The 14423-nt window shown below is 43.1% G+C and overlaps 1 protein-coding gene across 5 annotated transcripts in view; it reads right to left on the reverse strand.

The window, feature by feature from the left end:
• Window positions 1–1277: 1277 nt before the first annotated feature.
• TMEM241 (transmembrane protein 241) overlaps window positions 1278–14423 on the reverse strand; it is a 61873-nt gene continuing 48727 nt past the window's right edge. For 4 of the 5 annotated variants that reach the window (XM_040585557.1, XM_040585558.1, XM_040585561.1 and 1 more), the window contains 2 exons: window positions 5427–5491; window positions 1278–1962 (listed from right to left, as the gene is read on the reverse strand). In XM_040585557.1, the coding sequence (XP_040441491.1) occupies window positions 1902–1962; window positions 5427–5491 (126 nt within the window). In that variant the 3' untranslated portion in view covers window positions 1278–1901. The remainder of the gene's footprint in view (window positions 1963–5426; window positions 5492–14423) is intronic. The other variant, XM_040585559.1, reaches the window with a different exon arrangement.

Here is a 14423-nt window from a genome sequence, read left to right on the forward strand (position 1 = left end):
ACACAGGAACTCTTACATGAGGTCTCCCAGGGTCACTAGTCACTTCAAAATCAGCAGAAAGGTAGCATGGCAAGGATCCTATCATATTGCCACGTCTGGCTGGCAGAACTAGTTTTCTGTGAAAAGCCAGCATGCTGCAGCCATCACTCCCAGCACTAGCTGAAATTACAGACAGGAAGGCCACGACAGTCCGTGGCTGTGTCTTGACTCACCAGGCACGAGTATGGGCTCAACTCCCTGTGCCATAAGGCTCATGTTGGTTTCAGAACTAGTACTGAAGCTGAAGCACACGTTCCTTTCATGCTTGTCCCTCTCTCCTTTTTTCCCAAACCTGAGTTTTACCACCTGGCAAGAAAATGGCTCACTCCAAACTCAAGCCAACACACCCAACATATGTGAACAACATACCAGTATAAACAGGCCTCTTGCAATTAATTGTAATAAGCGTAGGTACACCGCAGGCCAGAGTACTTCTCTGAATTCTTTTTTTTAAACTATAACATTTTTTTCTGAAAACTAATCTTTATGTAAAACTCCCCAGCCACAGAATTTGACTGCAATCCTTTGTAAAATTTACCTTCTTTTTAAACTACGGTGTTTTATTTGAAGTTAAAATGTAGCCACACTTTAAAACCCAGGTGGTGGAATTTGTCAGTATGAAGCAGATATGCCTCCGCTACCTGTAGCCCTCTAAAAGCCATGTGTCCTTTCTAGACTAGTTTCCATCTACAGAGAGAAGCACTTCCAGAGGGTCTTTCATATTAACACAGTAATCTATTAAGGAAGAATCATCTCTGTGAGAGCACCCCTCTCCTTCCATTGACTATGAAGGAAACTTCGTCAACTTAGGTTAAGGGGCTAACTTTAGGTATCTAACGTCATGGAAACAAATCCCTCTCCTCACTGAAGATTTGTTATCAAGCTCCTTTTACCATGTAGACCTTCCCCACGACATTATCAACTCATCATTTAATATTACTTTCACATAGATTGCTTTCCCAGGCACTAATATAGCAAGACTATGGCTGATTTCTAACAGCCATTAAGCAACCATAAATGAAATTATTTTAAGAACTCTTGAGATTAATTGCCTTACACTCTTTATGACATTCATTCAAGGTTCATAATCTTTGTTGCCTCCTGCAATAATTTAAGAGACAAACCACTGTTGGGAACAGTACATGTTCCTCCACCCCCTCCAGCTGACAAAAATTTGCAGAGTTCAAGAGAAATCTCAGAGAAATGGGAGAGGAAAAAAATGCACAAAGAGCCATCACTACAGATATTAAGATTTATTGCTGATTTCCCCATTTTGCAAAGCTGTCAAACCACCGCTGTTCCAGAAGGGGATTACTTCCAGAAGCCCCATGGCCTCAGTCACCATGCCAGGTCAGACGACGTGACTACAGACCTGTGTGCAGCAGCTTGCTGCTTACAGAACAGTTGGAGACAAAATCCATCCTTCCTAATCCTGAATTCATGGCAGGATCTGGGCTTTGACATTGTTTGGTACAACCTGCTGTCAGCTTCCAACAAAAAACCGGCAGCATCCAGTGAGGAATGCTGCTTTTCCGGAGTTCAGTTCCCTGTGCAAGGAGCTGCTACTGAGAGGTTCTCACACAGAGCCATCAGCATGAGGCACTGCAGTTTTTCCTTTACCACATCAATCAGAAATAGTTTGTCTTGTGCTTTGAGGCAAAGGCTCCTAACCATCCTGGCAGCTATGCTGCTCTCTTACCAGCACTATTAATAGCATAGTTGTTCTTTCTTAATAAAAAACCAATAGGTCTCTTTCCTCATGTTTGGTTGCACTTCTTCATTCTTGCTGACGTGTTTTATTCATGGCAGGGTCTCTAGGCTGCAAGTCAGCTTTTTTCCAGCTGGTGAGATCTGGTTCCTCTTTATGTGCCTGTTCTTTCAGTGTAAACAAGCAAAGCTTCTCCAACTCCACCGATCACAAGGCTGTAAACAAAGTATACCACAAATTTAGCATCAGGCAAGTCCCTCTACTTGATACAATGCCAAACAGCACAACATTAAGACAAAGGCATTACTTTGTCTAAACATTGTTCAACCTAGAGACAGTAACCCAGGTGATTTTTTCATTCATCTTGCTAAGAAAAGGCTGAAACCAAAAATGTCTTATTTAACAGGTCTCATCAGAAACTACCCTTCCTATATTTTAGGGCTGATGGTATTAATGTGAAAATACACATAGAGAAATCTAGATAGAGAAGGTTGCACCTAGTTATGAGAATTGCTGCACACCCACACACCAGCAAGAATTGGAAAGGAAGGCAAGAGAGTTTGAACCTCATTAGGTTAATGATTCCCCCTTGCAATTTCTGTTTGTGTTCTGTCCTGAAAACTTGCCACTTGACAAAGTCAGGAAGAGATGTAAAGCCTAGGTTCTGGGGACTGATAAAATTGGGGAAAACAATTTTGCTCTGGGGAGATCCCACTGGTCTAGGGAGGCTGAGAGAAATTAATGTGTCTGCTTCTCTTTGTGAGGAACCTGGTGAAAGAACCCACCCCAGACAAAATGGCACGTGTGCCCAAGTGCTTCCTTCCTGTGCTGCTCACAGCACGGTGGTGGCACTAATGCTCTTCTCCAAGACTCAGGCTAGAAGCAGGGCTCTGAATCAGGATGAATGGTTTTACAAACAAAACCATTCACTGAAATAAGCTACCAACCCACTCAATCCATGCAATAGTTAATCTCCAAATCTCCTCTGTTATCTGTCATAACTGACATACGATATCGATCATATCCTACTGAATATGGTAGGACACCGACTCTTCTCCCCTTTTATAACAGTGCAAAGTTAAAGTGTACTGACCTTTCATCTTAGCCTCATGGCTTAGTTAGCTTACGAAACAGAAAAGCTCCTTAATGAACTTTATAAACAGAACAAACTTCTGTTAAGTTCATTTGTAAGACAGCTTTTTTTTCCTTGGGGAAAAAAACCCCACATGTAAAGCCTGAAAGCTCTCTGGTCTGTAATAGCATTACATTCACTTAAATCTTTGCTTTGGTGAGCTGTTTTAAAAATCATGTAATTGCTTTTGTTCCTGAGAGGAACAAACATTGTATAACAACAATACAGTATCTTACTATTACACAGTAAACAGCCCTGGAAAGTAGATGCTACAGACAGTCTGTAGACAGTCCACCACAGAGACAGATAGCTTTGAGTGTGGAGTTACCAACAAGGAGCAAAGGGCTGTGAAGGCTGCAAGCTTTTCAAAAAATCTAAAACACACGAGCCTGTTCACCTATAATCACTAACAACCTCAGCACTTTTCTGTGGAGAGAGTTAACCCCCATGTCTTGCCTGGATTTCAGCCCCAGTTATAAACATACCCTCTACATTAATTCCTTTGGAAGCTAAGGCTGGATAATGTATTCTTTATCCTAAAGAAAACCCCCCACTGCATATAGAAGACCTAAAACCAATAAAGCCTTAGACATTACTCATTTTTTTCCCCTCATTTCTACAGTTGTGTTGTTTTCCACAAAATTTTAACGCAGACTTTGAAAAAGAAACTTCTCTCTGATGTATGCTTCTAAAGATTACACTGGCAATTCTGTACAAGAGATAGTACACTGCACAGCCTTGTTCTGTAAAAAGGTGCCTACACCTGAATTATTCTTTAATATCTTACGTCCTACATCAGAGAAGAACCCCTTTCTGAAGGACTTGAAATTTCAGGTATCCACATGCCCATGCAACCAAGATTACTAGGCCAATGGAAACCATCATCATGACTTCAAGATGAAGCAGAGCAAAATACATGGCTAAATGTCAAACCTTGATTTACCTTCAATTTACCATATGGCAAATCCTCCAGCTTCTGTTTATTGTGGGGTGACAGCTAACTGCATTTGCCCATCACTGAGAAATTAACGTATGATATTGTCCATGATAACACTGGAGCAACACTAAAACCCACAGTGCTCATGAGTGCTTTGCACCTGCTGTCATCTAACAAACTATTTCCAGAGGTTTGCTGATAAGCCAAGGCACTGCTGATGCACAAGCAGTAACAGAACTCAAATAAATAAATAAATGGAATGGTTACCTTTTTGAATTATGACAATCAAAGCATAACAGTGGCCCAAGGGCTAAAGCAAAGTTTCTTTTAAAGATACCAATGTGTTAATCATTTATATTACTTTCAGTGCATATAGGGCATGTAGTATGTGTGCAGCTATATGGATCCATGTGCTCACATTAAAGCAAAGGTACACATGATTTTTTAGTGTATGTGTCAGTGAATACATACATATTATGAAAGCCTACCTCTAGCACGCACATGACAGACCTGCACAAACATATGTAAAACATGATGAAGACTGGCAAGTTAATGGCCTAGGCTAGGAGTGTTGTAGATGAATCTATATTAGTTTAGCCTCTTACACACATAGGATACAGAAATGTAATCCTAGAACTAAAAAAAAAAATAATACACATTACTTATTTCAGTATATGAGATTACAAGTGCTTAACATATATATGGGGATGTATATTCACACATTTGTGCATGGGGCTAGTTTGAACTGAGATTCTCCTTCCTGTAACTTCTTTATCACACCTGGAAGAAGAATATGCTAATTCTATTCAGTGCAGAGCTGAATCTTTAGGATAGCAATCAAACTGTAAGGGGGAAAAAAGGAAGTTTAAAGCTTTTCAAAAATAAACAGATTTTTATTTCCAATAACAAATCTGTCCTCAGAGATATATGCCAAACCCTGTATTTAGTTGTTATTTACATGGCAGAAGCATTTAGGAGCATCAGCCATGGGCTGGGATTCCCTTTTACTGGGTGCTATACAAACACAGACCAAAAGCATGGTCTTTGTCCAAAGGCATTTGCACCCCAATCCTTTATATCACTACCTAAAAAATTTAGGTTAGATGATTTGTAATGTGTGGCTACACATCACAAAAGCCAGATACAGCTTTGGAAAAAGTTTATTATCATTATTTTGCTACTATTTTCATTTTATGCATTCACAGTACGCACCGTGTTAGGGAAACTTGAATGCACTCTACTGGTTAAAAAGATGCTGTCACCAAACCATGACTCCTGTGTTTTATTCTCAATTCTGCCACTAATTTATAGCATGACTTTGAATGGGTCATTTATTTGCCTATTGCATCCATTTGTCTAGCTGTAAAACATGCTGAGTGAATTGCGGTGAGGCTTAATGTCCAAAATGTCCATGTTCTCCCACAGAGGCAGAAGAAACACTCTTGTATTTGTATTACTGTACTGCATCCATCATTGCACACCTGGTTCTCCTTACATGCAAAATATTACTGGCACTAATAAAACCTGACATTTAAAAAGTATTTCCACATGAAGCACTGTGTGGAAATTCATTTTTATTGATAAGAAAAAAAGCTCATGTAGGCACTTACCAAGAAATCGTTAGTACATTGGCAGTCATGACAAAGAAGAACGGTGATAAACTAGCAGTGATAACCTGTTAAATTGAAAGGAAAAAACCCAACAACATTGTGAACCTGTGATACCACAAATGAAAACTGAAATACTTTTGCTGAAATTAGTTTTCTGCAGGTGCAGAATTTTTTTTTCTTTTCTTTTTTTTTCTTCTTCTTTGTTTTCTTAACCATTAGATGCAGTACTTGAAATAGATAGTCAATGAACAGGAGAAATCCAATGAGCATATGTTAAACAGTGAGACATTGTTAAATATCGAGCTTCCACTCCTGCCCAACCGTACTCCTGATGTGCACACACAGACTACATAAGGGCACCTCCTTACCCCTCTGGCGCATGGGAGGTAGGCCAGAAACAGCAGAAAAAGACCCAACAGAGAGGGACACAAGAGCTATGCAGCCAGCTTAGGGCAGGAACCCGGCTGTGCAGCATTGCTGGGAAAGCACATGCAGAACATGCTGCTCGTGAGGCTGGGAAACCAATGGAGAAAACAGCATGACAGTCACACATCGCAGTTCAGTTTTGACTCCTACAGAACCCGGGACACAGCAAAGGCAGGGCAGGGAACCAGAGCAGAGGGTACCTTATCACACACACCCCAGCTGCCCTGGCCTGGAAACCTGCTAGCTTTTATTTGCTAACAGCAGGCTGGGGAGAGCAGTCAGATTCCAGGCTTGAAGCGCCATATATTTCTGAGGAGAATGAGAGCTTGAAATGTGTTTGTGGGTATAGAAAAGCTAAAAAAAGGAATAGGGTTTGGAGTAAAGCACAACGCAACTTCAGCAGGTTTATATTACAAATCTTTCATTACACCAAGGTGCCCTGGGCAGAGAAGCTGAGGCAAATGACTTTATATTTTCATAGTACTGATCCCAGAAACAGCCAGGTCCTGACATACAATGGTTTGTAACAGATCCCTGCCTCAACAGCTACGGAGCTACCACATCTGCAGCCTGCATGCAGTTTTGGACATTTTGTTGCCAGATGGATAATGTAAAATGGAAAGAGTTCAGAGAACAGTGACAGAGTCATTACATGGAAGGATTGATTTTCAGTCAACAGTTAGGATAAGCAATGCCTGTGGGAAAGGAAGACTTGGTAGTGATTTACACATTGGGAAACACAAGCACTGAGGAATGAAAGGAACTATTTAGGATAATACAAAATTGCCCAAGGAAAAGGATGAAATTAAGAAACAAAACATTTAAACAATTATCAGCTAAGATTTCCTAATCGTTGTTTGTCTAGTTGGACTCCCAGGGGAGAGAGCAGAAACTTCATTCCGTAATCTATTACTTGTTAAAACCCTACTACATGTGCAGTAGGGAAGAAAATGCCATTTTAGAGTAGACACTGTGCACCAGAGCTTGCACTGACAGTTTGTTAGTTGATACCCACTACACTGGTTACGGCCACATTTTAAAAGGCAGGTTCTGAATCTGCCTGGAGTGTAATCAGTGCAGGATCACAAGCAGCAGCGGATGAAGAAGAGATGGCCGTACATCACTTCTCCAGCCCCATTCTAACAGTTAGCTGGACAGAGGACAATAATCTTAACCTGGCAGTGAGACCTCGCAATGGCAGCAAGCATGACACAGGAGTGGTGGTACTCGATGGGGATTATACAGTGAGTAACTCCTCTGGCTTATTTGGGGATGTTCTCTACTTCAGGGAGATTCAGGCATACAGATTTCTTTTTTCTTCCTAGACATTACAATAAATCACACCCTGACTGTTCTCCATTTGCCTATAGCACAGACATCTTGCAGAGGGAATGAGGCAGCAGATGGACTTGATCCAGGAGGGGTACCACAAGACTGCAGATCCACTCCATTCCTGCACAGCAATCAGCTGCTGTTATCAATACAACCACAGGCATACCTCCTGATACAAACTATTGATTTATCTGACTTAATCATTTGCATGCTGCCTATCACAGCAGTGTACAACATGGGCAATGCAGTAAAGCTTGAAGCTAACAGAAAACATGAGCTCCCACTCTGGAGGACAAACAAACCTACGTACCAGCCCTACTCCTACAGCCTTGTATGTATACACACAAGCAAACATGATTATGTAGATGCAGCCAAAACAGACTGACAGAAGAGAAGGAGAAGTCACAAACCGGGAGTTACTCTTCAAAACTCAAGAAGATGATATTGCAACTGTCCACATTCAGGTCACACCTTGGCCTGTCTCAATGACAGTCATTTGCAGCCACAGAGAGCCGACACCTACTCCAAACAGTGGAAGCCAACCATTCAGGAGCCGAATCTTTCATGGATTTTACTTAAATACAGCTCCTATGACAGATATCTGTCAGTTCAACTGCAGTGCTCTAAACAAATATCCAGATCTTGTTCTAGCAGTCTGGGTTCTCCCTTTACGCACTGTGCAGCAGCTGCACCGAGCTACAAGGTACTATTTCTCATTTACATCCGTGTGAATGATTTTAGAAATAACTGCCCTGAACTTATATCCAGACAAATATTCTGGCAGGAGTCTATTATAGACCACCCAGCCAGGATAAAGAGGCAGATGAAATATTCTACAAGCAGCTGGGAGAAGTCTCATGATGGCTAGCCCTCGTTCTTGTGGGGGACTTTGACTTACTGGGTATCTGCTGGAAATACAACACAGTGGAGAGTAAACAGTCCAGGAGGTTTCTGGAGTGTGTGGAAGTTGGTAACTCCCTGACAGAGCCGGTGAGGGAGCCAGCCAGGGGAGATGCCCCGCTGGACCTGCTGTTTACAAACGGGGCAGGGAAGGACTGGTGGGTGATGTGGTGGTCAGGGGACATCTTGGGCATAGCAACCATGAGATGATAGATTTTTTTGATTCTTGGAGAAGCAAGGAGGGAGGTCAGCAGAACCCACCGCCTTGGACTCCCAGGGGGCAGACTGGCCTGTTTAGGAGACTGGTTGACAGAGTCCCTTGGGAGGCAGCCCTGGACGGCCAAGGGGTCCAGGAAGGCTGGACATTCTTCAAGAAGGAAAGCTTAAAGGTGCAGGAGCAGGCTGTCCCCATGTGCTGAAAGACAAGCTGGCAGGGAGGAAGACCGGCCTGGCTGAACAGAGAGCTTCAGCCGGAGCTCAGGGAACAAAGGAGAGTTCGCCACCTTTGGAAGAAGGGGCAGGCAACGCAGGAGGACTATAAGGATGTCTCAGGGCTGTGCAGGGAGAAAATTAGAAAGGAGAAAGCCCAGCCGGAACTCAGGCTGGCCACGGCTGCAAAAGGTAACAAAAATATTTTTACAAATACATTAGAAACAAAAGGAGGGCCAAGGATAATCTGCATCCTTTACTGCATGCAGGGGGGCAACATGGCCACAAAGGCTGAGGGAAAGGCTGAGGTACTCGGTGCTTTCTTTGCCTCAGTCTGTAATAGCAAGACCAGCTTCCCCCTGGCTGCTCGGCCCCCTGGGCTGGAAGGCAGGGACAAGGAGCAGAACAAAGTCCCCACAGGCCGGGAGGAAACGGTCAGTGACCGGCTGCTCCACCTGGACATGCACAAGTCTATGGCGCCGGGTGGGATCCACCCCGGGGTACTGGGGAGCTGGCAGAGGAGCTCGCCAAGCTGCTCTCCATCATTTATCAACAGTTCCGGCAAACTGGGAGGTCCCAGAAGGCTGGAGGTCAGCCAGTGTGATGCCCGGCTACAAGAAGGGCAGGAAGGAGGATCTGGGAAACCGCAGGCCTGTCAGCCTGACCTCGGTGCCGGGGCAGGTTATGGAGCAGGTCATCCTGAACACCATCACGTGGCATGTCAGGACACCCGGGCGATCAGGCCCAGCCAGCGTGGGGTTATGAAAGGCAGGTCCTGCTTGATGAACCTGATCTCCTTCTATGACAAGATGACCCACCTAGCGGATGAGGGCAAGGCTGTGGATGTGTCTCCCTGGACCTTAGTAAAGCCCTTGACACCATCTCCCACAGCATCCTCCTGGGGAAGCTGGCTGCCCATGGCTTGGGCAGGTGTACTCTGTGCTGGGTTAAAAGCTGGCTGGCTGGCCGAGCCCAGCTGGTGGTGAATGGAGTCACATCCAGCTGGGGACTGGTCACAAGTGGTGTTCCCCAGGGCTCAGTGCTGGGGCCAGTGCTGTTTAGTATCTCTGTTGATGATCCGGACAAGGGGATCGAGTGCCCCCTCAGTAAGTTTGCAGGTGACACCGAGTTGTGGGGGAGGGTTGACCTGCCGGAGGGCAGGCAGGCTCTGCAGAGGGATCTGGACAGGCTGGACCGATGGGACAAGGCCAGTTGTATGAGGTGCAGCCAGGCCCAGTGCCGGGCCCTGCCCCTGGGTCACACCAGCCCCACGCAGCGCTACAGGCTGGGGCAGAGCAGCTGGGAAGTGCCTGGTGGGAAAGGGCCTGGGGGTGCTGGTCAACAGCCAGCTGGACGTGAGCCAGCAGTGTGCCCAGGGGGCCAAGGTGGCCATCAGTGTCCTGGCTTGTATCGGAGACAGTGTGGCCAGCAGGACAAGGGAGGTGACTGTCCCCCTGTGCTCGGCACTGGTGAGGCCGCACCTCGAATGCTGGGTTCGGTTTTGGGCCCCTCACTACAAGGAGGGCATAGAGGTGCTGGAGTGTGTCCAGAGATGGGCAACGGGGCTGGTGAAGGGTCTGGAGCACAAGTCTTACAAGGAGCGGCTGAGGGAACTGGGGTTGTTCAGCCTGGGGACGAGGAGACTTAGGGGGGACTTTATTGCTCTCTACAACTCCCTGACAGGAGGCTGCGGGCAGGTGCGGGTCAGTCTCTTCCCCCAGGCAACAAGCAACAGAACAAGAGGAAACAGACTCACGTTGCACCAGGGGAGGTTTAGGTTGGATATTAGGGAAGATTTCTTCACTGAAAGGGTGGCCAAGCATTGGAACAAGCTGTTCAGGAAGGTGGTGGAATCACCATCCCTGGAGATGTTTAAAAAATGCGTAGATGTGGTGATTAGGGCCATGGTTCAGTGATGGACCTGGCAGACCTGGGTTAATTGTTGGACCTGATGATCTTAACGGCCTTTTCCAACATAAATGATTCTGTGATTCTATGGTTCTATCTTAGGCCAATGCTAATTTATTACATAAAGATACACAATATTCATTACTGACCATGTAAACAGGAACTAATGAAGGATGGCAGCTCTGGTATCTACAGAGCATTCTTTTCTTGATGCTGTTCTCCTGAAAGAAACTGAAGTGCTGTATTTGAGAAGTGACACAAGTTAAAGTTATGTCACCCACTCCCTTGCAGAGTCCTGTTTATTAGAAACTTGAGAGAAGGCCAATAGCAAAGAAATAGGCATTTAAGAACCCTTCCAAAAACAGGCCTTATCAAAAACAATACACCATTCTACTGCAATCATCCCAAACCTCTGCAAAAATGCAGGCTGTAGCCTTTTGGACTATTACAGCAGAACACTGTTGTATTTTTGAAAAATTATGTAAGAGTCTCTCAGTGCCAAGGAAAAACAAAATGTGGGTTGGAAGAGCACATGAAGTAAGCATGTGTAAGAAAAAAAACAAAACCAAAACAAAAGGAAAACACATTGTTTAAATGTCCACCTTTGATTGTTTAGCTAGAAGAGGAATACATTTAAAAATTAAAAAACAAGTTTTCAGGGAAGCTAACCATATAATTTATTCCAGGGGAATAATCTAAAATCTAGGGACATAGTTTAGAAGGTAATCTTCTTTTAAGTACATTTCAACATTTTCTGAAGTGTTTTAAATGCATATTTAGTTTTAAAAAAATCCTACCTACATCGATGTTTTGAATGTCTTTTAAAAGCCCAACACGTTAAGTGCTGTAAACTTTCTTCACTTTAAAGGTCACAGTTGTCCTCCTAGGCATTCAAATGCCTTAGGAAAAGGAATGAGCTTGCAAGACAGAAGAAAGCAAGTAAAAGGGCAAACTGAAGTTAATGATTTCCAAATATATTTTGGTGCTGAATGTTTTAAACTAGGAGGTGGAAAGGAAAAATTTAGTTAGCTATAACCAGCATATTTTGAACAAAGTTCCCCAAGATTTTGTCATACAGTCACTAATTCTACCAGATGATACAGACTGGATGGTTGAACCCCAACAGTTTTAGGAACATAGGAACATACACTCTGCCTACATACTTGCTTAAAGGTACTGCGACCAGACAGTACTGCAAAAGCTATGTTAAAAAACATTCATACCATGAACATTTCTACAAAATTCTGACACAGCTTTCAGTGATTAGGAAAAAAATCCAAGTGTAGCATCATTTAACAAAACATTTCCATGTGAGCTGAAATAGTTCCTGAGAAATCATTTCGAACCCTTCCCTGCACACAAAAAAAAAAAAAAAAAGAAAGAAAAAATATTGTTTTTTACAATAAATCACTCTAATGTGTCACTCCATTGTACCGTGGAAACGAGACCTATTGAAAGGAACACTTTATTAACATCTATTTGCCTTCATCTCAACTATTTCTATAGTTCCAATCATTGAGTGATTTACAAGTAATTTTAGAAATAAACAAAAATCTTGGTATTTCAGACCGTGTCTATTATCTCAATCAAACCCAGTTTCTAGCTCTTTACAATGTGTATCAGCGTTGAAGGAAATAAGTATGCCCTTGTGATGGATACCTACCTGGGACGAGGCCTGTGCCTAGGAGGAGAGTGGGCTAATCTCCTCCACTGCTGGAGGACATAACTTGCAGAAATCCATCAGCTCAGCCCAACTTACCCTAGATGAAACAGCTTCTACTGTAATGCAGATAGCCTGCTTGAGCTAGGACTGCAGATCCCACCAGGAAGGAGAAGAAAGTTTAGAGCAGCATCACCTCAAGCACAGGGAGAATGCTGCAGGACTGCTGGAACAAAGACTGGACCTGAATAGTTAGGTAACAAAACAGAACAGACGGTACTTCTTTACATAAATACATAAAGTACAGGGAATAAAGAGGAATCAGCAGGGAAAAAAGAGGGCAACCCAGCCCTGTGGCTCGATTATGCCACAGAGAAGGGTCTTAAAACAGCATCTTTTTATGAGTTTGTACCAGAAGTGGGGTTGGACCCACCTAGAAGGGGTGGGACAGCACAGAAATACATCTACTCATCACCTACAACCTGGTCCTTAAAGAGGGAAACAAAGCTTGTGAGATCCTTGCTCCAGTTTCTAAACAGAAGCGACATATTTCAAGGAGATTCAGTGACAGGGAAGACCTGCTCATTGTAAACACCAAAACAGAAACAGACAAGGCTGAACTCACTGTACATAATGACCATGGACATCTGAAAGCCCTGGGGTTTGTGCACCAGAGAAATCATGACCATCAAAGATAACTCATCAGAGGTTGATAAGGCATGAACTATGGTACAGCTTTAAGGAAGGACCATGAGGAATCACTTAGGAGGAAAAAAGTCTGTGTTTCCTCAGTGGTGAAATGCCTGTCTGAAAGGCTAAGCTTTAGGTACTAGTATATTGAAGCCTGGCAAAGCAGAGGGATGTGGGGCTCCAGTGTATTAACACACAAGAAGTGGGACAGTCAGAGGTTTCAAACTTCTTGGTTAGAAGAGATTCCCAGATTCAGTTCCTCACATAAAAGGGTGAAAACTTCAAGCATTCCCATCATTCTGGGAACCAAATACAGGCCTGGATTCCATACAACATCCTGCACACATGTCATTTACATTTAAGATGTTCTGAAGGACAACGCAGTGCCCAACTTCAGGATCCAAAGAGAAGAAGGGAGTCAATTCCACAGGTCCAAAGTTTGCTCCTTATCAGGCTGAATTACTGGCAACAAGAAAAATTATGACATAGTTGAAGTGCTGGGTAACAGGCTAAGATCGATAAAGCAGACATATCCTAATGTGTGGAAGAACTTGTTGCACACTGGGGACAAATCCAGCACATAAAAGCACTCTTGCACAGGTAAAAAGGAGGCATAGGAAAGAATGTGCTCTCATGCATCTGCATCTGTAAATTTGCTTTAGTAATTCAGGAGTGGAGGGAGGCACTATTAACACTAGCTTTAAAGAGTTCCCAAGGAACTTTGATAGACAGACCACTACACAACTCATGACATGAATGATCTCCTTTCTCCTCTAACCAAATTATGATCAGACAAGAAAAAATGTTCAGAAGAGACAGAAAAATTTGTTTCATAAAAGTTGTTTTAAAAAATTAGAAAAAAATGAGAAAATAAATTGAAATTATAAATTAATTTAGAATTAGAAATTGATTTAGTATAACAGATAACAGAATAAAGGCTGGAGAATTCTTTGCTGAAGGATCTTAAGAACAGGCAAGGTCACTGCTGAGCCAGCTTCCCTATTGGATCTATTTCTTGACCACAAAACACCAGAAAATTCTGGTAATTCTGACATGTGTCTTGAAGACAGGAAGTGACATCCTAAGGGTTCCCGGTACTTGAAAAAGCAGAAACGTTGATCCTGGGAGATACAGAAATGCGAGATTTTGCATTCTTTGCTGCCTTGTCTTCTCTGCAGACCAGCTGTGGTTATCTCACAGCCTCTACAGTGTCAATCTTGATCAGTTCAAACCAGCCAGCACCGGCTAGATAAATGCGTCATTCTTGACAAAGCTGACATTGATCCCTTCCATCCCTGACTTCAAAATTACTTTAGAGAAAGATTTTTCAAGATGTAAAATCTGACTGTACATTTTGAATATCTAGCATTTTTGAGATATTCAGGAACATGTTTATATAGCCAAGAACATGGATGAGGACATTTTCAAAATTTAGATTCCTATTTAACCTTCCTATCTGGAATGGAAAGATACAGGGGATTTAGTCCAGACATGACCATGATTTGTTAATATTACAAGTATTCTTGTACATACCATATAAAAAGTATGTTTCCTCTGATTCAGTGTTAAACTGTTAGAAAGTTAAATGTCATAGTTCTTGTAAGTGAACACAGAATACTTTACAAAAGTTTTCCTTAGTTTGTGTATACAGA

The sequence above is a fragment of the Falco naumanni genome, chromosome 3 (assembly GCF_017639655.2).
Source record: "Falco naumanni isolate bFalNau1 chromosome 3, bFalNau1.pat, whole genome shotgun sequence".
Lineage (NCBI taxonomy): Eukaryota > Metazoa > Chordata > Aves > Falconiformes > Falconidae > Falco > Falco naumanni.